Here is a 24025-nt window from a genome sequence, read left to right on the forward strand (position 1 = left end):
CCGCAGCTCATCACTGGCTGCAATCCCTTTCCCCTTTTGCAATTTACCTATTTCCCCCCTCGATTCTTTACAAACAATTTTAATGAAGAAGAATGAAAAAACGTTTTTAAATGCTTTTATTCACTTTAAAAATTCACTTCCTCTTTAATTTCTTGCCATCCATTAAAAGCATGAGGGCTCCTTGTGCAATATCACTGCAGCAGTTACGCTTATCAAAGAACATTTCGGAATTGAATGTAAACAATAAATAAAAAGAAACTAAACAAAGATAAAGTGTGTACAAGGTCATTAATGGATCTAATACTGAATGTGTTAATCAGAATTCTGATCCAAAGTGCTGCAAGGTCCAGCCAATAAGTATAACGAACATAAATTACATTACTTCTCCTTCTTTTTCACTTATTTTTTTTACAGGCACGGGAAGTAACAAAATTCCAACTTCAGGTTCAACTTCATATCTGACACCACAGCCTGAAAAAAATAGTACTTCCGAAACTAATCATATGAAATCATTAAAAGCATGTACAAAAGCATGGGATATATTTTTCTAAGCTTTCGGTTGGAGAGAGACGTTTATTCTGCTCAATGCAAGAATTAACAACGACAAACCAAGAAACACATATCAGAGAGGATCTGTTTCACATTTAACAGCTGATTATCAGAGTATTGCCTGGTTGTTTCATGGTGTGTCAAGTCAAGGTTAAGATCCAGCCTGCTGGACCTGTACACTCAACAGTCCTCACTTTGTCCTTCAGCAAGGAGTAGTGCTTATATTCATGATATCTGTCACTCTCACAGGTCGCAGCCCAAGTCTAAAGACCTGCTGAAAGAGACATTTTAAATCAGCTGGTGCCTACACAGCGATACCCTGTGCACCTCTCAAATTTCAGCTTATTTGGGTTCAGTAGCAGCCATCTTTCCAGCTGCCATCCCTCAGGGCACTCAGAGCAGCCAGGCTCTTTGGAGGAGTAAGCAAACTGCAGACAGAAAAAAACCCCAATATTATATAAGCATATAAGTTAATCAAAGATAAATAAAAAGATCCATCATCCCACAAAGAATCTTGTCTGTTTATTTTAAAAGTTTCAGGAATCAGACCTGTGAATCCAGTGTGGTAGGTGAGAATTCTACCATTGAACCACCGATGCCACACCTAAAGATTGCTACATTACCACTCATCCACATGCTGAAAACACTAATAGTCTGACCAGGTTTGTCATCATATACTTCAATTGATTAACCAATTCATGGCTCAGAAAATTATTTTTTTACTGTCATCAGAGGATGAATTTTACCACCTCTGGTGATCCCCTGAGATAACCTTCTCATCAGGTCTAAATTTGAAGTTATCAAGTGCCTTTTTGCTCATCAGTACTCATGTTGGTGTAGTTCTCCTTCAAACCCAAAGGAGTTAGCATATGTGTGCTTACCTGCGCGTGGGTTGGGTGATTTTACTGGGACGTGGAACGCCACTTGTTCCTATGAAGGAGGCTGGCCGAGGGAGGGAACTGCGGGGGACAGCTGACTGGTTGGTGCTGGTGGGTTTGAGGGCCTGTGGCAGCAAACTAATGCTGCTGCTGGGTTTGAGGGGTTGAGGCAGCGCGGCACTGCTGGAGATGGAGTTCAGACTGGCAGAGGTGGACAAAGAGGTGGAGGTGGGTCCCTGCTGGACTGTGGGGCTTACGTAGGCTGTGGCTTTTAGAGTGTGTCGTGCTGTTGTAGGGAAACTCCCGACACTCTGGACTCGCTGACTGAGCTGGCCTGGGGAAGGAACTGAAGGAATATTATGAAGAAAAAGTGTCATACTGCAATCCCTAGATTTTAAGTTGTCATCATTAGGCTGAGCGTTAACAGTTTATAAAAGTGATTTTTTTCCTTTCTTTGATCATCGCACACATAAAAACAGGTGTCTTACTGGAGGATTGAAGTCGTGCAAGCCCACTCGATGAGTCAAAGCTCTGGCTGTTCCGGAGGGAGGGCATCGTTGGCAAAGAGGAGGGACCGTGGGAGGGTGGGTTGACAGGGGAAGCCAGGCATGGAATGCTGGGGACACTAGGCATGCTGGGAGCTCGGATCAGGTTGGGCATGCTTCTTCGCAGCTTGTCTATGCAACAACATCAACAAAGCTGATCAGGTATTGCAGGTGCCCAGTTAGCATTTTTTTTTTTTTGGCTTTTCAAAGTTTTAGGATTTTTTAGGGGACATTTTGGTGAATATGAAAGTAAGCGCTTTTAGCAAATATTTAATACATAGCATTTTCTCCTGTAGAAACACATCTTAGTTTTACACTTTAAATTTAGGCAGAATGGCACGTCATATCCATTAATGAATGAATCTTTTCATGTGGTCCACTCAAAATGTTGCACTATTCTTTTAACTATACTGACTTAATTGAACTTAGGACTTTAAAGGGGGGGAAAGTCTAATACTTGCTCCTTAAAGTAACAGCAGTATCTGTCTTAGACTAAAACAATCAGTCAGTCATGCAGTTATCTCTATAGACTGATATCTGCATATAAAGACACGCAATCTGTAGAGAAGGGACTGTGCTTTAATAGCTTTCTGTTTGCATTCCTCTTTTAGTCTAATTACATCTGAGCGGGCCTTGGTTGCATGCAGATAAACAGTGTGTGAAGAGCAAAATGATTGCATTTGCTGAAATGCAATCTTGAAACACTTAGCTATCACCTGATTAACATTTATCAGATTTTCAAATCTCTTCAGCGTCTATAAAAATTGACATGCTGATAGAACAAGAAGTGTGGTCTACTGGAAGTCCAAAGATACTGACTGATCCCTGAGTTTTTAACAGTCATCTATCAGACATGTTCCCAGATCAGATCAGGTCACTCACCTGTGCTATTTGTGTATGCTGTTTGTGTCTCTGTGATCAGGCTAGAGGGTCCAGAGTACTGGGAGTGTCCACTGAGTGAAAACTGATGGGTGGTTGAGCTGCGTCTGCAGTCTCTGAAACTGGAGAAGGTGTGAGAGTGGGGCAGGCTGCCCCGCTGCATAGAGCCTGTGCGGAACAGTCGAGGCTGGGGAGGTGGGAGCTGGTCGTAACCCTCGTCCTCCTCGTCCTCCTCCTCGAGATCCATCTGACTGCGCCTGAGGGTGTGCAAGGAGAAGCTGGAGCTGCGACGGCTGGCCGTGGCCGTGGCCGTGGCTGTGGCTGAGGTAGAGGCGTAGTCTTGTCGGAGGCCTACAGGGGCGACAAATCAATGCATTTGTCCGAGGAAAGCACGAACCCTACGTGGTATAGGATACATTTCCTTCTGGAGGCGCTCCTCATTCATTATTCACTTACTGAATCGGCAGACCAGACTGATATAGAGAAGTTTATTCTGAAATGTCCTGCATAATTTAATAGCACACAAGCGCATCAAGATATCACTTCCTTTCAACTTCGTAAAGGTCAAACATTTATGTTAGTGTCAGCCATTTATTGGCAATGTTGCACAGTAATCTTTTCCAGTCTCTCCACAAGGCAGTGCATTACTGTTTACAACCAGAGTGGCTGTCAAACAAACACAAAAATCCCAGTCCACGAGGGCCGGTGTCCCTGCAGGTTTTAGATCTCACCCTGGGTCAACACACCAGAATCACATGATTAGCTCATTACCAGGCCTCTGGAGAACTTCAAGACATGATGAGAAGGTAATTTATCCATTTAAATCAGCTGTGATGGATCAAGGACACATCTAAAACCTGCAGGGACACCGGCCCTCGTGGACTGGGATTGGGGACCCCTGCTGTAGTGTATATATAAAGGCGTTCACGTATTAGTGTTTAAAGCAATGTCAAACAATTTTCATGCCTTACAACAAATTTGTGGGTGGCTGCAGGTACGTAGAGAAGAACTTCAGTGTGACAGTTGGTGTCTGATTAAGGACTGTTTATGCTGAGGCAAGAGTGATTTGCAGCTCCATGCCAAATATCACTGTACCTGCTGGTGTCCAATCAACACCGAAAGACTTGATTCATACGTCTCAGATATTCTCTTATGTTTGGATGACATGAACTCCAACTGTGTTTTCACTTTTGTAAAAGGACAGCATTGGCACATACTGCTTTGGCAAAGGGTCAGTTAATCAGTTTACTATGAGCAGTGTTTCTACATGTTTCAAAATGTCACACTTTTCCACAATCAAGTTTTCAGATTTCTCTGCAGACTTTTCAGACCGCGTCTGCCATCTAGATGCAAATAATAAATGTTTAGTTTGTAAACAAACTGCCATACTTAATATTTTATATTTTAGAAGAGAAGGAGGGTTATAAAAATATAAAGCATTATGTGGATGAAGCAATGTGTTAAATATTAAATTCTATGTTGTGACACTGACTGGATATTCTGACTGCAGTTTGCTATAATGGCTGCACTGTAAAATTATTATGGGTAATTCTATATAAAAACTAGATTTTTAGATAGGTGCAGATATATAATCATAGATCACAGCATGGATATGTATATATTCATGTAGAAAGCGACTGTGTTTAGATATGTATATTTATTTATAGCTAGTGCATATGTAAATATTAGGCTATATAATCAGGAACACAAATATATGATAAATTAAAAAGGGGGAAAGGAAGTGAACAGGAAATGGTAGATATTTGGGGGATTTCAGTCAATGGGGTTTCATCACAATAATATAATAATTGTCTTTTATTTTGTTCTTATGTGAGTTAACATTAACATTTGATACTTAAATGTTCAAAATAAAGATTTCATTCATCCATATATTCTGACTACATTCTATATATGTGCGGTTAGTTCATACCAATCATTTAACCCAAAACTCAAACAAGTTAAATGCACAGTATTTTACTCAAGTTGACCAAGTTACCTTCCTTTCCTCCATCACTAAGTAACTTATATGTTGGTTATTGTGATGTGACTGTGATGTTTTGTTCAGGGATCTTCCAGTTTCACAGTTTCAGGAACTTGTGCAGAGCTGTTTTCCAGTCCTGTGATGCACAGGCGTAGAGGCAGCTCTGCGTAGGAGTGCGCTATGAGTCGGGTGCCGTACTTCTTGCCTTCCTTTTCTCGACTGTAGCCCACGCTTTCTGACACATTGGTAAACATTTTGGCTGCGATGGCTCCCTGCTTCAAATGCCTCGAAAAACATTCTGCTTATATCATTTTTATTAGCAGAGATGAGAAGAAATTAAGAGGAGCAGTCTAGAAACATTAACAGTTTCCTATATTTTGCTTTTCTAATTCATTCAATTATTTGCTGTAACAGTTCTACAAAGCCTAGCAAAGTGCCTCTGCAAGCAGCTGCTGTCCTTTGCGTAAGCCATAATTCAAACCACCGACCACATTTCTACGTCGGAATATAAAGTGGACAAAACACACACAATCTGACAATACCATTCCGACCCATCACGACCTCTATCTGTAGCAGCGTTTCCTCAAATTTCTCATATTTTCCCTCACATTTTGTATGAAACATCTAAACAGTCTACTCACTCTCCTCCTGAAGTCGTGCCATGACCTCCACATCTGTCATGTCCTGCAGTTTGTAGCTCATGGAGATCGAGTCATCTTCCAGCTCTGACACACCCACCTCGCTGTCCAGGGAAGACTGAGGGGTAATCGCCGCGTGCCGACGGCCCGCGTCTAAAAGAAACAAAACAAAACAAAAACATGCACGTCAACATCCCAACATTCACTTTCAAAGCATTTCTCTGACCGCGTCTCTGAGTTGTGAAGTTTATGTGTACGTAACTGTCGCAGATGGATGGTAACTCACACCTGATGAAACTGCAGAAATTAATGACACGGCAGAGGAGACGTGTTGCGGGTGATTTCTTACTGTGGAGAGTGGAGTTTGACAGGAAGGTGGGTGTTCTGTCAGCGAGGCTGCAGCTGGCCCTGAGAGGGAGACTCGGCTGGAGATAGGACTGACCAGATGACGGCAACGGAGCTTCAAAGGAGAAAATCACAGCACGAGAGAGAAGAAATTCAATCACTGATGACTAGCCTAACCTGCACTCTCTGCTGTTTGTGTTAATGTAGAACACAGATGAACGAGCTGAAGGAGCTGTCTTCTGGTGGAGTCTGAAAGTGCTCGCCTCCATCTGTTTGAGGGTATGACCTTGTAATCTCCTCCCTGCAGTTTGGTGTAATCTGATTGTAAACTCCAAGGAGCAGGTTGTTTAAGAATCTGGGTTATGTAGCGAGTTCCAAAAGCATTTTGGAAGCAACAGATGCTTTTGGCTCTATGTTGTTATTACTTTTGGATGCAACATGAGACAACAACTATGAGCTCAGCGGAAAGGGTTTTAATACGAGCAATGACGATTATTGTGCCCTAAAGGCTAAAAGGCTTTGAATGATGCCAATGCAAAATTTTAGCTTTTGCATTATGTGAATTTTTTCCCGTCATTTGCTTTGTTTTGTGATGTTGTTAGATTTTGTTTTCAAAGGGTTAGAGACGCAGGTTTGAGTTGCCTTGCAAAAGTTGCCCAATTTAAAGAGAAACGAGATTAAACATTACCGTCAAGGTGTCACTGTGTTAGCATGCTTCAATTAATTCTAATTAATTAATTAATTAATCCACAATGACTCTTTAAAAAAGAAAACTGTTTTCTTTAATGTTTCATTATCGCCCACTCACACTAGAGTAAAACCTGGATGGCAACATCCAATTGCCTGGTGATTGCACTGATAATTTTTGCTTTCAACCAATTGATTGACCCTAGATGCATAGAGCATGCAACTCCCTCAACTTCTGGGCAACCAGAGGAATGTCAACTGCAAAGGTCTGGTGGGAGCCAACCTGTCTCAGACTGCCATCCTGTCTGCAAGGTGTCACTTTGCAATAGAGGACTTATTTCCGCTGGTTGTGTTCTGGTTATATTCAACTGATTGCAGACGTGGTCCTCGTCTCCATTTCAAAAACAATGAGATCACAAGTTTATTGTACACTTTGATCGTGCCACAGTCTCCAAAGACTGTTCCATCTAGTATGACTGTACCATTGTTGAAATCACTTCCAAGCATCTTTATTTATAAGGGCCAAATCACAGTCACCTCGAGGCACTTTATATTGTAAGTTAAAGACCCAGTGGAGTGGCTATGTATGTGTGTGAATGTGCAAACCCATTAGGATTCATCTTTGTCTGTAGAAGATCATCAAATCAAACAGTTTTTGAGAGATTTCAGTTTGGGCCAAATCGGGGAACCAACCAACAAACTTTCATTTCCATCCACAGACCAACTCTGACAGCATGCTTACAAATAAGATGATAAGAAACGTAATAACCCCCCAGTCCCCCCCAAAAATAATGGCTCTTTTAAATAGTGAAACTTACCATTTAACAAATTAGTTTGTTTAGTGATTTCAGTTTGTAGGTACATACTGACTCACAGCCACTAAGCCTACCAGATGTAAGAGTGTCTGTTTTGTGGTTAGCAGGAATCAGATGTGTATTGGTGTTACCTGAGGACTCGGTTAGTGCAGCAGGTTTAGTGTAAGGCAGGATGGGGCAGCTGAGGGTGGAGAGCCCCTCTATGCAGCTGCACGGACGAACGGAGGACACTCCTCGCCACCGCTTTGCTAGAGACAGGATTGCAGGGAAGGGCATGTTAGTCTGATTGCTTTAGCATGTAGCACAAACATACAGTACATGGGTTATATATTTTAAGACACTCTGGCCAAATGTTAATCTGCTTCTAGCAGATCAGTACTGACCTTGCAAATGTCTGAGCTCGGACAGAAGAGGCTCATACAGTAAGACGAGGTTTAGCTTACCACTGCGGCTTATTGGGCTAAACCGCAGTTATTTTTTGGCTAGGTCTCAGGATAAGCAGGGATTGTGCATGTAGGCTACAACCCATTCCCAAAATCAGAATTAGATTTACTATGAACTAGTTTTTTTGGTGTACACGGTTCATTTATAGTCCTTAAATGTGATTTTCACTACTTTATTCATTTTATGGTTCAACACTACAATAACATGCACTTTATTAATAGCAACTAAGAGCATTTGGGTTTGGGTTACCAGATTGTTTGCTGTCATATCTATTAATTGCTGATAAATAGCCATTAAAGCAATTAGTTGCAATATAAAAAACCCTAGCTATAGGGTACACTTTTAGAGGATGATACTATTATTCTTGTTAATTAATGCCAACTAGCAGTGAGTAAATTCAGCTTGGTTACATAACGTGCATTCAGTGTCTGATTGGTAGTCTGAGAGGGTTACACCTGACAAAGTGGAGCGTTCGGCACTCCTGACACAAATAAGCTCAAACTCCGCTGGATGAAACTAGCATTCACAGCCAGTTGCACCAACAATGGCTGCTGGCTCTCAAATACAAGGATGTATTCATGACCCCGAGGAGGAGAGCCAGCCTTCCCCGAATACAGCTTTAAAGGAAGAAGAGAACCGTCAACGGCACAAACACACACCAAAAAACATCAACACAGACACTAACAAATATGCATTATCAGGTCACAGTGTGGAGACCACCCACAATTAATATGAAAATATTCCATCACAGGAAATTCTTTCGGATATTAAAGTCAAAGCACGCAGGTGAGCAGCATATAGAGTGGAAAGTATGAGCTTTGAAAGTACAAGTCTCTTGCACAGGCTCTTGGTGCAGGGAGTGCTGAGCGAATCTGACTCGACAACCCATTTAATGTAAGCATGTTTCTATGGTAACCATATCCCCATGCATGAGAGCAGAAACTATAAAGCACCAGATCTGAAACTGGGTCCAGCAGCAAATATATATTTGATAGCACGCAAGTATATGAGCCGGAATGATTTTGGATTTAGGTTAGCTCGTACATATGTCCCATTATCATTTCTGAAACCTCAATAAACCCCTTGCCCCACTTAGTGGAAACATGCTTAGAGAAAAGGATAATATAGCATGCAAAGACTTGCATGTAAAGGTTATGCAAAACAAAAACTGTGAGGATAATGACAGAGACCGTGTTAAAATGAAAGCAATGGTGGATAAAATGCACCGTGATTGTCAGCAGTAATATTGTTGGTAACTAAGTTGGGTTTCAACCATCTAATCCTTAAACTACTTTTGTTTCAATGACTTTGCTAAAACAGTATTAACATATACATTTAGCACAAAAACTAAGGAAATTTGAGTTTGGTCGACTATTTCTTTGTTGTAACAATGCTTCTTGACGATAACTGTTGGAAAGTCTGTTTATTTCCCCTTAAATGCTGCCATATTTGCAAGAAAAATGCATTTGTGTGTTGAGCAGCACAGCTGAGTATGTAGGTTGTGCTTGTGAAAAGCTGGTGACCAGCATGTGAGGAGGAGGTGGAAGGCTATTGTGGCCGTGTATGTTTCCTATACATGCTACAAAGGCCCCTGTTTGTTAAATGAATACATTGTTAAGCTGTCAGTATGTCTTGTTTCTTCAGACTTCAATCATCCAACCTAATAAACAACACGAAACAAGAGTCAAAAGCAGAATGAGCTGTTTGCTGTTGGCAGAGAAGATCTGGATGGTTTTCATAGATTTGGCAAAAACTCAGAATCAGTATGAAACTGCAGTGATTCAATCAGGCCGGCCGCAAACTGCAGACATACCTGTGATACTAGTTCTTCATTCAAGAAAGTGACAACAGCTGTACGACATATATGTAAGTGACAGAGTTAAAATCACCACGTGTTTTATGGGAATGTTTTTTCCCAGAAGAAGCTATGGAGAAAGAAAATTTAAGGCTGTTAGATGTAGTCATCTTACTTTGATCAGCCATAAAGCATATAGACCAGCACAGGCCAAAACTGAAAGGCTGTTAATGTGCTCATGGGCATATTGTTATTAATATACATGCTTTTAATATAAGATCAGTAGTCTATGTTTTAATATCATAGTTACTGTCACTACGGAAACAACATTTGATTCAAAGACTAAGTAGCTACAATAATAACAGATTTATCGATTCTAGATAATCACAATAATCAAACTGCTATGATCATATAACAGATAAAGGAAAAGATAAAATCTGATCACGACTGGATCGTCCATTATGAAATCTCATACAGCACAATATTTGTAATATTTTCATGCTTAATTCTCATAATGCTGTATGTGGAAACTATGAGTGGATTGAGTTATGAGTTACTCATGAAAATAGGTAATTAGGTGACATATAAGTGTATATCAAATATGTTTTTTTAATAATTTATTTTCGCAGGCTACACTTTATACTTTTTTTTTAAATTTATAACCTGTATTTAAATTTAAAATGTAAAAATTCCATCACTTAAAATATACTTTTTTCATAAAATCCAATAAAATCAGGCTGTTATTAGAGGTTCAGATGGTGCAATGATGATAACTTAATGAAAGCTTTATAATTATTTCTGCATTATTTTGCAGTGAACACAGGGTTTAGCCTTTCATGAACACACATCAAGCTCTTCCAAGGTGATCTTTCTTTAATTCATGTATAAATATCTTCATCTTTAGTGGATCTTAAGTACAGCCTGAGATGTGTACACGTGAGTCCTCTGCTACTCCAAAAATAAGCACTCACTGGGAACACAGGGTGAAGTAAAACTCACAACTTTAAAGAGAGAGCGAGTGAAATGTTGGAGCCGGTGAGCTCTGTGCAGTGAAAACCTCCCACGGTTCACACGCTGCAGAAGAAATTCTGCTGCACATGGAAACATTTTGTGTGAAGTGTTTTTCAGTTTATGATCACATTTCAGCAGCCAGCGAGGCAGATGTGGCCACAGATGAAGACCGTTAATCCTGGGGCTAAGTACACTGTACCTTGGTCCAGTCTGTGACAGAGGGTCATTTTAGCGAGCTCCACCTCAGGCCCCGGGTGGTCCAGTACCTGCCTGCACCACTGGAGAGGGCTGAGGAAACTGTGGCCATGCAGCTTAGCTTTGGGACTCACATACAGCCTGGAAATGCAGCAAAAAACAGTTAGATCTTGTCACCTTTACAGGCAGCCCATTTTCTTTTTTTTTTTACACAGAAAACACAGATGATAAATTAACTCAGGGCTGCTGTGTATTTGCAGTGCAATCAAAAAATAGTTGCTAGAGAGCAAAGAAAATAAATAGCAGCTCAAGATCTCAAAGAGTGTGTTTTACAGCCCCAACATTTCTCAGCTGCTATTACCCAGTGAAATAAAACCACTGTGGCTGTGTGATTTTTATACAATCCAAATGCCCTAAAAGTTTCTACAACATGGGAAGAATCTCTGGGACCCAGACCTGGAACTGCAGCGGAAAATGGACGGACCAAATGCATAGACTTGCAAATGGCAATGTTATCTTTTCTGTTGTGGAATTTAGTCAATGATCAATTAGATGGAATTTATTTTCATGTTGTACATGAAATTATCAACCTATTTATCAGCAAATGTCTTCTTCTTCTTCTTCTTTCTTTACGGATCACCACAGCACATCTTCTGCCTCCATCTCACCCTATTCTCTACCATGAGTGAAAATAATTTAATTGACCTTTATCGTCAGCCAGAAAAGAAATTAAATAAATCCCAAGAAATTCCACGTTTGTCACTGTGTGTGTGCCTGTAAATCCTAGTATACTAGGTTCCCAGACTGAAGCTAAATATCTAAGGAAAAGAAAACTTGCCAGACAGAACTGGGCTTTTTTTTCCTCCAGCAACTAGGCCACAGCATTACACTGACTTGGGGGTGGAAGGGTAATTGTGTTAAATGTAGTAAAGCTATACCAGCACAGCGGCTGAACTGTATCTCATCAGCACTGCATTCAGCTGTGTGCTACATTTTCCACATCGTCACACCAGATACATAAAGCTGGAAACGGTTCAGCAGTCAGATACCTTAGTCTACAGCCTGTGCTTCAAAGTAGTTCACAACACACAAAGCCGAGCTGTTTGATCAGAGGCTGAAGGGGGGTCATTGTTTCTAATTTCATCCAGCGCTGCCTACTCTGAATAGATACCTATGCTGCACGCACAGTGCATGCTGGGATGCCCAAAGCTTGTGTCAGATCTGGTTTTTATTGTTTTGCTCCTTGTGTAAGAATCACTCTATTTGCCTCAGTCTGTAAGTCTGTTCCACCAAAACAGATGCAATCAATACATACGATACATGACATACACTGCCTCAAAATGATGGCTGGTTCACTGTCATGTGGCCCATGAAGCATGTATTAGGGTCAGACCAACAGAGGGGGAAACTGACTTTCACTGTAAATTCAAACAAGGCATGTAATGAACTGGTAGACATAAACCGAGCAGTTACCAGCTATCAGGCTCTAAGACGGGGAGCACGACGTTGAGGTCCAAAATCTCAACCTCATCCAAAACAGTCGTGTCTCCAGCGGCGCCGCTGTCCTCCACAGCGGCATCAGGAGACGCCGAGCTCGGCTGAAAATAGGCGAAAGGTTCCTCCGCTGAGCCTCGAGGTGCGGGGACACTTGAAACGTCATATTTAGCAGAAAAGCTGTCGCTCGCGCACGCCGTACCCCCGTGCAGACACGACAACGAGGTCTGAAGATGAGGGCCGATGGAGCAATTGTTTACAGCGTTCGCTCGAGTCCGCAATTGTTCGTTTTGCTTCTCCAATTTTCGCACCAGTTCCTGCAGCTTGAGCACCTCGAGCTCCGCGCTGGTAATTTTATTGTTGCCATTGACGTCTGCCATCATCTGGGGGTTCAACACCTCTGCTTCCATTTGGTAAAAAACACATTGAGATGGGCGGAAAAATAAAGCACGGCCTGCCTGCAGAGGGTCCTCTTCTATTCAGAGAGGGTGTCCAGATTCCCCCCTTTAAGCTGCTACACACACTCTCACAGATACACACTGATGATGCTGCTGCTGCCGCTGCTGGGATGACTGCACAGACTCGATCTGATTGGTCAGCAGCTTGGAGTTCAACTCCCATCGCACCACTGCTGAGGAAGTATTTATTATAGGCACACACAGAGCGGATAGCCTGAATGTTATTCTCAAGCTACACTTTCGGTCTTGCACACAAACAAAAAAAAACCTACCCCCCCCCCCCCCCCCAAAAAACAAACAAACAAAAAAAAAAACCAAAAACCCACAAACAAACAAACAATATAAGTAGCCCAGTACAACTGTGGGGGACATTTAAAAATAGTCCCGACATGACTAATTGACAAAGTAAGCTGGCATTACAGTAAATAATCCAGGAATAGTGTAATTTGATTAGTACGACAGAGGACCACGCATACATTTATTTTTAAAAAAAGAACAAAAAAGTAGCTACAGCAATGGCAACCACTTCAATATGTACTCCCGTTTCGCTGCTTGTTAATGCAGTTATGTTTGCAGGTACATTTAAGCATGCAGACATGGTCAAGACAACCTGCTGAAGTTGCAACATAGCATGAGATTGGAAAGGAAAGGAGATGTAAGTGACTTTGAATTTGGCGTGGTTGTTGGTGTCAGACAGCCTAGTCTCAGTATTAGAGAAACTGCTGATCTACAGGGATTTTCCCACACAACAATCTCTAGTGTTTACAGAAAATGGTGGAAGTGAGCAAAACGTCTGTGGGTCAAAAAGCCTTGTTGATGTCAGAGGGTCAGAGGAACATAACCGGATTGCTTTGAGCTGATAAGAAGGCAGTCACTGAAATAAACAATCGTTACACCCAAAGTATGCAGAAGAGCATCTCTGAACATACAACGTGATGAACCTAAAGGGTGTACACACTCACCAAAAATGCACCATAGTGATTTGAAAAATGTTGCCTGGTTTGATGAGTCTCAGTTTTTGTTTTTTGTTTTTTGTATTCAGATGGTGGAGTCAGAAATTGTAACGAATGCGCAACGTGTCAGACCAGCAGCAGAAGACCACACCAGGTGTCACTCGTTAAGCTCAGGCTACAGTTTGCATGGATCACCAAAAGTGGACATCCCTTTATGACTACAGTGTATCCATACTCTGATGGCTGCTTCTAGCAGGATAACTTGCCAGGTCACAAATCATCTGTTTTTTTGTTACTTGAGCATGACCACAAGTTCAATGTACTCAGATGACCTCCAGAGTCACCAGTTCTCATCCACTGAAGTACTAACAGGAGATTTTCATTATATGCAACTGATAAATCTGCAGCAACTGTCTGATGCTGTCATTACAATGTTTGGCCTCTTTAGAAGTTCAAATTTAGCATAATTTAGTGCTTATTATGGGCTATGTCACTAAAATAAAATATGATATAGTTTCTTGAATACAAATTAGTTGGGCTAATTGATTTGCATGGCAAAGCTAGAAGCATATCTCATGCAGAAAAGATGTTGAAGACTAAAATATGTATCCAATATACAGTGGATATATAAAATCGATGTAATGTTTTTTTTTTAATAATGTAAAACCAAAATCTTCAATAAAAAGTCTTAATAAAATATGAAAGCATAATATTTTTGCACATAAGTGAAGACCGCAACCCAAATCAAGTTCCTGAACCCACTAAATTAACCAAACAGTGCAGAAGACATGAGATGATTTTATGATAATATATTGTATAATTATCCTAAAATTGTCAAATATATCAAGTTCCATTAACTGTAAATTATGACTTTAATGGGTAGATTACATTTCACTGGTATATAATTAAGGAAGAAAAAGAACACAAAAGTCTTAAAAGAAGTAGAATATTTTAATTTTATTAGATAAAGACACTTTATAGCTTTTATTGCACAAAGAAAAAGCCCCCGGCCCTCAATATTGCAATGTATCGTTTTAGAATGAAGTTTCCCTACAAAATGCAAGCCAAAGACAATAAGAGCTGATATGGTGCATAGAGGTAGATACAGAAACACCAATATCAAGGCAACACAGCTACTAAATAGTTTATTATATACTGCATTCATGTTATTAAAATGTAACTGTCATTTCACAAAACACCCACATAAAGATTTGTCAGCTCATTGTAATGCTAGTCCATGAGATCCCACGACACCCAAAGCTGATAATCAATAATCCATTAAGTATATTTGGAGCATCAGCGTCGCCATTTTTCTGTGGGGGAAGGATGTACAATTTGAACTAAGACCTTTTGAAATGAAAACAAATAGAGTAATACATACGGTACAAATATTTAGTCACTGGAGCTTTACATTCAGGAAAATGAAGAAATCCTAATAATTACTTACCTTTGGTGACCTCAAAGCAGTTCGAACAGTGCACCATACGCTTGTAAATCCACAAGCTGTCCCCAGCCTTTAGATTACCCAGAGTAATGTTACACACCTCACACTGCCAAAACACAAATGCTCACATGAGGAAACAGAATCCTGAGACAACAATGGCTGTATACATCAAAAATATTCTGTGAGGTCTTAATAATTAGGAGCTCATGAGTCACTGGTAATTTCAAAACAATACTAAGACTTTACTTTGGTAAAGTCTTGACATAGTTGTTTTTCAACCACTGCTTGTTGTTGACCAAAGAAAGGAAAGCCCCATCTTAAAATTATTTTACTCACTTTAAAGCAGGAAGCATGGCATTTCATATTTATGTCATCCAGGACCATCTTGGCATCACCAGTGAAGGGCTTACGGCAGACTGTGCACAGATCTTTCTCTAGCACTGTCCTGTGTGGGGCAAAAATTTATCAAGCGTTTATATCAGAGTAAAAGAAAAGTGACTGTATATATGTGTTCTTGATTTAATTCTATTAATTTTGTTTCGGTTTTATTTATATAACACCAAATCACAGCAACAGTTGCCTCAATGCACTTTATATTTTAAGGTAAACCATAGGTAAACCCCAGTCAGACACCACCTATGAGCAACCCTTGGTAACAGTGTGAAGGGAAAATCTCCCTTTTAACAGGAAGAAAACTCTGGCAGAGCCAAACTCAGGGAGGAAGACAGGATAAAAGACACATTGGGGGAGTGTGACATTGGAAACTGTCTTTTAAAAATGTTTCAGCCAATGATCCATACTCGATTTAAGTTGAATCAGGGTCTGGGGTGGCAGTGTTGAGTTACCACTACTTTAGTGATGTTAAAAATCTCATAAGGGATTCCCACTGAATTTTTTATAGGTAGTCCATAGTTTGAAAGACTATGGTGAACCTTATTGACCTGCTGTCAATATCAAGTTTACCTTCTTAACTTTCAGCAAACTATAACACCAACAATTGGATGGACTGGTGCAAAAACAATTACAGCAGAAATAAATGGTCCCCTAGTTCTACCTCAAACAGCTCGAATTTTTTTCAATTGCCTTGAATGCTGAGCAATGCCCCCTACAGCTAGTTAGGTTTTTAAACAAACACGTGATCTTTAGGTTTACTTTAGGTGTATTTGCTAAAAAGCAATTATTAACATGCTGACATGCTGTATTAAGGTGGTTAATGTGATAGATGCTTAAAATCTGCATATCAGCACATTAGCATGCCGATATTCATGCTTTGCTCAAAGCAACACTGTATCCAAGTACAGCTTCACTTCACTTCTAGATGACAGTCAGTCTGCACACTTATTTCCACACAAATGTTTTCAGTGTCTAAAAAGGCTATTGCTGCCCGATTCCTACCTTTCAGGAGCTGCATACGCACTCTTCACGGAAGACTTTGAGAAGCTTGGCTCTGACAGAATGTCATCTGATCTGCTGAGAGAGTTAATGAGAGAGTGTTGTTTTACTAACTCATACAGTGTTTGTGTGCCAGTGATAAGTGTTGGATTCGTTTGTTCAAAAAAAAATTTAATACCTGCGGCTCCTGTATGATGTAGAAGAGTAGACGGAGGGACTTGTGATACTGGTGTACTCATAACTGTAAAAAGATTGCATGTGGAGTTTAGAATATGTTTAGCGCATACTGTTTATAATGTCTTTGTTTGCTTTGCTTCATACCTGGAGTCTGGTCTGGAGTAAGTATAAGTGTTGCGGTTGCTGCTATAGTCATCACTGAGTATGAAAAAAGGGAACAAATCAGGAATAATAGAAAGAGTATAGCCACGCTGCACTATATTTTTAAACAAAAGGTTGAGAGACAGTGGTAGTAATTACCTGGTAGTTATGGTATAGGAGGTGGTGCGAGTGGAGGGTATATCACTGGAGTATGAACTGTAGCTATAAAGAGGCAATGGATTTAGTTTGATAAGAAAGAGCTGGATGTAGAAAATATTGTTATGATTAAATAAATTAGAGTTTGATGAGGTATAAAGAAACAGAAATTCTAAAGGAGAATAATAATAATTTGAATAAGTAAATGGGTAATCCAGGAGTGCTCTGTTAGTTTACCTGGAGAGGCTGCGGGTGGAGGATGTTGACACTGGAGAGGGGCTTTCTCCTCTAAATGACAAGATAAACGAAAAAGGTCAATTTGACAAAACTACACACAAACTACACAATCTTTTGGTCATTTTTGTCATTCATTTCTACTGCTTACCCTCTGCTGCTCTCCACAGTGACAGTCTCTGTCTTTTTGATGCTTGAGCTGCTAAAATGGCAAAATGTGAGGTTTCATCCACCACAATGGTGAAATAGTTGTTTTGTTTTTTAATGACTAAATGTTCGCTGAGATGTCTCACCTGACTGGGGAAGAGGAATCAGATCTGATGGAAGCAGGCAGCAGGGTGTCATACAGCTGATCCTCAGCTCTGCAATGACAGAAATGTAAATTTAGTGATTATACTGTATGTGCAGTTCTTATTTTTTAATTATGTTTTCTTTTGTACAACAGTTGAGGTTTATACAAGGTTTATCTTACTTAAAGGAAGTCTTTGTGGGGGTTGTAGCTTTAAAAACATCACTGAAAAAGTAAAAAGAACACCAAACATTTTACTATACTGTTTGTGTATTTATATCGGTGCCACTGTTTGTGTATTGTGCTGTAGTAACTTACTCATCATAGCTGCTTTTCACTGTCACAGTCTTAGTAGTGGACACGATTGATTTGCTGTGACGAAGCCAATATCAGGTATTACATAATGATCAGTAACGTATGATTATAGTGTCAAATTAAACAGCATCAATTTACTTACTTTAAATGATCTCAATACACCATTTATAAGAACATACCTAATATATAACATATAAGGTATACTGTGACATGCATTGTGTGCTTTTCAGCAACTCTACTTTCTGTTATGAAAACATTCATTGCTGGCCACTGGAAGTGACATCATTAAATTCAATAACAATTGCAACAATTTATTAGATTTTTATTACAGCGTGTATAAAGGCTAAATGGGAGGACTCATAATGAAAGAGTGTATGCATTACCTGTCATCACCCTTGACTGAACCTGGAATGAGTGTATCATAGAGTTGGTCTTTAGCACTACAACAGACAAAAGTAAGATACATTGTTAGTCATTTTTTAATCACATTTTGCTACGTCGAGCTTGGAAGCTCCCTAAACTTTATGATACTAATAAATATTTTTTTAAATCTCTGGCATATTACAAAGTTTAATAAAAGTTATTTACATGGAGTCATGACGTCAGCAAACTTAGTCATGTCAGGAATATTTAGATTCCTGAACATTTACTGCAAAGTTACTGCATGCAAAAAACACTAATCATATTCACTCACACTGCTCTGTCAGATGTGTTGTGTATACTATTTATTTTAAAATGGTTTATTGATCAGCTATGTTTTGTTAAACACTAAAGGAGACTAATACAGAGGTCTGTGGGACAACTGCATTATGGTAGCTCAATGTTTTGGACAAAAGTACATCTCATGGCACAGTGCAATATCAGATAGTAGAATAACAAATTACATTTATTATTATATAAAAAAATGACTTTTATCTGACTAATTTGAATATGTCATCTTAACAGTATGCAGCCCCCCCCCTCCCCCTCCCGCGCTAGGATGGTACTCACTTTGTGTCAGTGCTGCTTTTCACTGTCACAGTCTTAGTTGTGGAGATAGTTGTTTTGCTGCATAGAGAAAAATGTGTCTTACTGAGAATGTAATTACTGAAAGCCTGGTGCCATGACCAATATAATCTAAGTTCTGGGCTTCACCTCTCTGTGGGTGACAGATCATCCTGGATGGATGAGGGGAGGTGCGTGTCGTAAACTTTGTCCTCCGTACTGCACAGAACAATAAAAATATAAATAAATCTGAAATTGCAGGTGACACATGGGTTATAATACTACACTAACTGAATAATCTGTGTCTTACTCTTTGGTGAGGGTAACAGTTGTCTCCGTCACTTTGGGTGTCGTTAAGGTAGGTGAGTAGGGTTGGTATTCTTGCCTGTTTGGAAAGATGGGGAAAAACTCAGCCTCTCATGTAGTATGATGTGCTTATATGTGGCCCCTTTAAGAAACTCTAAATATACATCTAAGTGCTGCAATTTTTAAGATGCTTTTAAAATACTGGGTTAGCTTGTAAAGCAAAAGGTGTTGTGAATTATTATATCTGAAGGCTCAGCCTTACTGGCCTATGACTTCTAAGTGAAAGTAGCAATAAGTCAGTATGAAAATATTCAATGTTCAGTATACTACTAAATCTTAGTTTTAGCTATACACATATGCAGTGAAATTGTATATTCTATGAAAAACTAATTACACCTTTCATGTTTTCATTAAATTTAAGAGGGCAAGTTGCAGTAAGGAACCAATAATCAAATACACTTAATTGATCACCCAACCTGACTGACATGATGTTGCAGGAGACTCGTGACTGATAAAATCATTCGAAAATGTATTACTTCAAGTTTTTGCTGCTGAAGGTTGTTCTACAAGCTAATGAATCCATGCGGGTACTTAGTGTTTTACAGGATTGCAAAGAGTCCTGTCAAGAGTTTCCTTCTCACAGGACTGGTGTATAAGTTCTGGCAAGTACAGTCTGATATTACTATTTCACAGGGTCATTATGATTGATTTCATTCCATAAAAACAATTGTTAAATGTTGTACTTAGTTTCAGTGGAGCTCTTTTTTAACGAATTGATGTATACCTGGGTAGTCTAACCTGTAATGATTAAAACTGATGTTGGTCATGTTACTAAATATACTTGTTAGTTGCTCGACTTCAGATTTAACAGCCTGATGAGTGACGATGATGCTGTTTCTCATACTGAAGTAAATAATTAAAGTTTGCATCTACTATAAATCTCTAAATTATTTTTACCCTTTGCTGGAAGTCCTGACCCGCTCAGAGAATGTCCCAGAGCTGATTGGAGTTTTAGTCACAGGAGACCTATAAAGGCAAATAAATGTCAATAATATGATGCGGATTACATGTGTAATAATGTAACTTGATGCAGTGTTCCCTACTTGACGCTTTGGGTGGTGGTAATAGTGGTCTCAGTAGTTGATCCATCCTTGGTGACTGTGGTTGTTTTGGTGCTGAAAAAAGAGAGACGTGAAACCTATTTACTTAACGTGTCATTGTAATGTGTTAACTTGCTGGTGTGTTCATGCATTCCTTGTGTACCTTGTCTTTGGATACTCTGTCACAGTAGTCTTGGTTGTGGTGGTGCTGCAGGGACATGCAAAATACAAGATTACACATATATCTCTCCTGTGTTGATTATTGCATTAGATGCAATGGACTGGAGCTTTACGTACACAGTGGGTGAATCTGCCTTCACAGATGAATATGTACTGTAACAAAGAGGCAGATCATTCAGGTGATTTCCTATTCAAAAATTCCAGAAAGAGTAAATTTTGTGCTATGAGTTGTTTTACAAAAATGTACCTTTTAGTGTAGGAGGTCTTAGTGGAAGAAAGAGTGCTACAAAACAGAAAAAAAACTCTTACTTAATCTCATGCCTTGAATTGCACAAATTAATAATAACACAACTGTAACAAAACTGTGACTGTAAAAGAAGAAAACTGTACTAACTTGGTCTTCAGGTCATTCTGCTTTCCACCGAACCTTCAGTGAGAGAAATGACTCATTATTGTTCCTGCCATTTATATGGCTTTTATTTAAATATATCACATATGTCACACAAATGGTACCTCTTGCTGAGCTCTTGCACAGATGTAGCTGTGTTGCTTGGTTTGGTGGATTTTTCTTCTTCAGGCTCTAAACTGTGAGAAATGCATAAAAATTTACAGGCTGCAAAAGAATAAGAGACTCTTTTCTTAACTTGAAACCAGTCATCACAGAACATATTAGTGTTCCTTCATTTGTCTGCAAATTAAGGTGAATTTAAATGTTTGTTTTACCTCGCAAGAGTTTCATTGGATTTGTATTGGCCTAGAACACTTCTGGCGAAGTTTGGATCTTGGCTGTAGGAGAAAAAAAACTATTTACACAGAGATGACTCAATGCTGTGACTCGCAAGAGGAATGTGAGAAGGCCTTTTTTAAGGTTGAAAGAAATCTGAGCTTTGACCCAAAAGTCACACCCAACAATTCTGCCATTCCCTAAATGCATGTGTGCGTAAGCATCTGTGTTTTAACTTTTATCCTTGTTGTACTTACTCAACAGGTTCATCCTCATCATCTGGTTTTCTAATCCAGCTGTTGTCTTTTAGAAGAGAAGTCTTGCCTGGTAATACAGGACAGAAAAAAATACACATTTATCATTCATTTACTTAATTAAGTAACACACTGTTTTTAAGGACTTAAAAGTTAATACCTGTTTAACAGAACATAATAGAGCCAATTAAAAACTAATTAGCACACTGCTCCTGAAAATTAAATGAGGAAGGTATTTATAAAGTTTTCTAATCAATGAATACTCTTTTTTTGCATCTCAGGTCTTGTCTTTACTGCTGCACACTGCAACAACTGCACATTGCTGTATTCGAGCTGTGGTTTCTCTCACTGTGATGCACTTAAAAATTAAATTAAAATATAGCATGTATGGGGCGAACATAAGTACTGGGCTTGTGCATTTGTAAGTATTTTAAGTCTTAGATGAAATAAACTACTCTGTTTTTAAAATTGATTGGTTTATTATTTGTAATTAGAATTTCTGTATCATTTATATCACTATTAATATACAAAAATATATATCTTTATATATTTATAATATGCAATATATCCTTCAGTCTATTTTACTGTTTTTCCCCCATTGTTTTTATTTTGACAAATTCTTTTTAGTTTACATACTCATTTTGACTACAAGCAATAATCTAACCTATTTCAGTGAGTGTAATAATAAAGGGAAACAATTTCATGCATGTTTTAAATATATTAAGTATATTATTAACATAATTAATAGGCAGCAGAGTCATATAACTACTGGAACCTTTCAGTCTTGCATCTGCTATTTTAAAAATCCACATTATTTAGAATTTGATTCGTAAATTTTATTCTTTGATACTTCTCAACTTACCAGTTTTGTAAGCGCTCATTTTGAAATTTTACCTGTAAGTGTGAAACAACAAGAACATTGATGAGGTAACAGGGAAAAAAGGAGCACAGCTCATTAGCCACTGGGTGGCACGCTAGGCTAAAACCTTTCATGTGCCGTTGGTGTCTTTATGCTGCATAATGAAGTGAACAAGTAATCACTGCTTTCTGCCATCTGTATACTTGTGTCATGAGCACACACATGCCCTTCATGGACAGACTGGATTTATGAGCTTGCCTTGTTGGGTTTGACGCTGCATCTGTAGTAAATCAAAAGTTCTGTTTAACCCCAGACTCAGGAAATATTAAGCTTAAACTGGTTAGTCTTGATTTGTACCCACATGTAAGACACACCCACCCACAACACACCTTCTCCAAACACGCCTTTGTCATCAAAACAGAGACCTTTTGCTGAGAAAGGCGTGACAGGCCACAAGCGATCGATGATAAAGATTGCGCCCTTTCATCTGCACCCTCCAGCACGAACATACATCATAAACCTCAAGGTAGACTTACAACCCCAACAGAAGTTATAACTGTAAATGGCATATTTGTCTGTTCATGAGTCCGATTAGTTTTTTTTTTGTCATTGTTATGTGTTTCTGGATATTTAATTATCGGACAAAAACAACAACAACAACAATCTTCTAGTTTCTTAAAGATAATTTAAATGTTTTCAGATAAGATATCATAAAACAGATCAAATCTCTCATCCAGTGGTTTATCGGATGTGAACTTTTGTGAGAAAAAACATTAAAGGCAGAATATGCTCAAAAAACGTTTATGCCCAAAATGCTGACTTTAAGTAATTTGATTACATGTAAAGTTTCCATGTCATTTTGTTACATAAGTACAATTTAAAATGTTACATTTAATGGAATCTGATCAAATGAATTTCACTTGATTTTATACATTCTGTTTTTACCAAGCGTATTCTCCTTGATTATGATTAATGTTTTGAATAAAAAAACTTTTGATTTTATCGCTTTCATCACGTTTCACTCGAAATAATTTCTTCATCTTTATTTAGGGTGATTGTTTTTGAGTGTACAACTGCAAATCAGTCTGTTCTGACTCCTCTTTGTATCTGTAAGGCACCATTATTTCCTCAAAAGAAATGCAATCTGACATGAACACTACAATGATATCATTACATAACCCGACATACAGTGTGTTCTCTGATTTATTTTCCTTTACGCCTCAATGCAAAACACCATCTCAAAAAACTCGTCTCATATACAATCTCAATTTATCGAGTGTATTTTTAATACCTCTGAAGTATCATTGCACACAGTTTCAGCTAAAATAAAAGACTGATAAAACATTCACACACAGAGAAAGGGTACATACCTCCACAGAAACCTCTTTGACTTGATGGAAAACTCTCACTTCCAGCTCGGCGCTCAACACCTGTCTGTCACGCTACACAATCACACCCTTGTCATTCCTTTTGCTTTAAACCTTAAGGGAGTGGAGATTCAAGGCCACCCACGGGCGTGGCTTTACGGAACAATCAGAGAATAGGTTTTCTCTCTCTGTCGCTCTCATTCTACATGTTTCTATCTCCGTCATCAGTGTTTCCTAATTGCTTGTTTTTCGAGAAACATGGAACTGGGTGGAGTGCTGAAAGACCTGCAGCTCAACTTGAGTGATGAGGAAGCAAACCTCCAACGTGGGTGTGGGATTCTCTCTGTCCTAATCCTACTACAGGCTTGAACTTGCATAAATATATTTTTAACACTAGAAAGTAATCTTGTGGCTTTTTTATGCTCATTGTGGTATA

The 24025-nt window shown here is 39.1% G+C and overlaps 2 protein-coding genes across 5 annotated transcripts; both read right to left on the reverse strand.

Moving 5' to 3' along the window:
• Positions 1–99: 99 nt before the first annotated feature.
• On the reverse strand, positions 100–12843 carry slain1a (SLAIN family member 1a). 2 transcript variants are annotated; one of them, XM_084907945.1, is made up of 9 exons: positions 12236–12840; positions 10767–10903; positions 7449–7565; positions 5820–5930; positions 5474–5623; positions 2855–3202; positions 1916–2104; positions 1431–1773; positions 100–977 (listed from the first exon to the last, which is right to left on the reverse strand). In XM_084907945.1, the coding sequence occupies exons 1-9, from the start codon at positions 12664–12666 to the stop codon at positions 902–904; spliced, it is 1902 nt and encodes a 633-aa protein (XP_084764071.1). In that variant the 5' UTR covers positions 12667–12840; the 3' UTR covers positions 100–901. The 2 variants fall into 2 exon arrangements, with proteins under 2 accessions (XP_084764071.1, XP_084764072.1); XM_084907946.1 differs by lacking the exon at positions 7449–7565 and having other exon boundaries at positions 12236–12843.
• Positions 12844–14617: 1774 nt separating this feature from the next.
• scel (sciellin) lies at positions 14618–23713 on the reverse strand. 3 transcript variants are annotated; one of them, XM_084908863.1, is made up of 27 exons: positions 23593–23713; positions 22226–22257; positions 21367–21433; positions 21109–21171; positions 20899–20970; positions 20780–20812; positions 20633–20668; positions 20503–20538; positions 20369–20413; positions 20209–20280; positions 20063–20131; positions 19110–19184; positions 18950–19018; positions 18806–18862; positions 18199–18255; positions 17819–17872; positions 17684–17725; positions 17505–17573; positions 17363–17410; positions 17215–17265; positions 16981–17043; positions 16825–16878; positions 16682–16744; positions 16507–16581; positions 15448–15556; positions 15115–15217; positions 14618–14980 (listed from the first exon to the last, which is right to left on the reverse strand). In XM_084908863.1, the coding sequence occupies exons 2-27, from the start codon at positions 22242–22244 to the stop codon at positions 14964–14966; spliced, it is 1518 nt and encodes a 505-aa protein (XP_084764989.1). In that variant the 5' UTR covers positions 22245–22257; positions 23593–23713; the 3' UTR covers positions 14618–14963. The 3 variants fall into 3 exon arrangements, with proteins under 3 accessions (XP_084764989.1, XP_084764990.1, XP_084764988.1); XM_084908864.1 differs by having other exon boundaries at positions 16507–16578; positions 17363–17413; XM_084908862.1 differs by having other exon boundaries at positions 17363–17413.
• Positions 23714–24025: the final 312 nt, after the last annotated feature.

This window comes from Perissodus microlepis, chromosome 16 (assembly GCF_051167445.1).
Source record: "Perissodus microlepis isolate ML-2025 ecotype Zambia chromosome 16, ASM5116744v1, whole genome shotgun sequence".
Lineage (NCBI taxonomy): Eukaryota > Metazoa > Chordata > Actinopteri > Cichliformes > Cichlidae > Perissodus > Perissodus microlepis.

Bases quoted from the DNA above. Each gene is read 5' to 3' on its own strand.
- slain1a (XM_084907945.1), bottom strand. From the start codon at position 12,666: ATGGAAGCAGAGGTGTTGAACCCCCAGATGATGGCAGACGTCAATGGC. The intron at 2,105-2,854 runs GTGAGTGACCTG...GTTGTTGCATAG, and splicing joins AGCATACACAAATAGCACAG to ACAAGCTGCGAAGAAGCATG. The intron at 1,774-1,915 runs GTAAGACACCTG...ATATTCCTTCAG, and splicing joins TGCACGACTTCAATCCTCCA to TTCCTTCCCCAGGCCAGCTC.
- scel (XM_084908862.1), bottom strand. The intron at 19,019-19,109 runs GTAAGACACAGA...TGTTCTGTGCAG, and splicing joins ACTGTTACCCTCACCAAAGA to TACGGAGGACAAAGTTTACG. The intron at 17,726-17,818 runs GTAAGTTACTAC...TTACTTTTTCAG, and splicing joins GTGAAAAGCAGCTATGATGA to TGATGTTTTTAAAGCTACAA.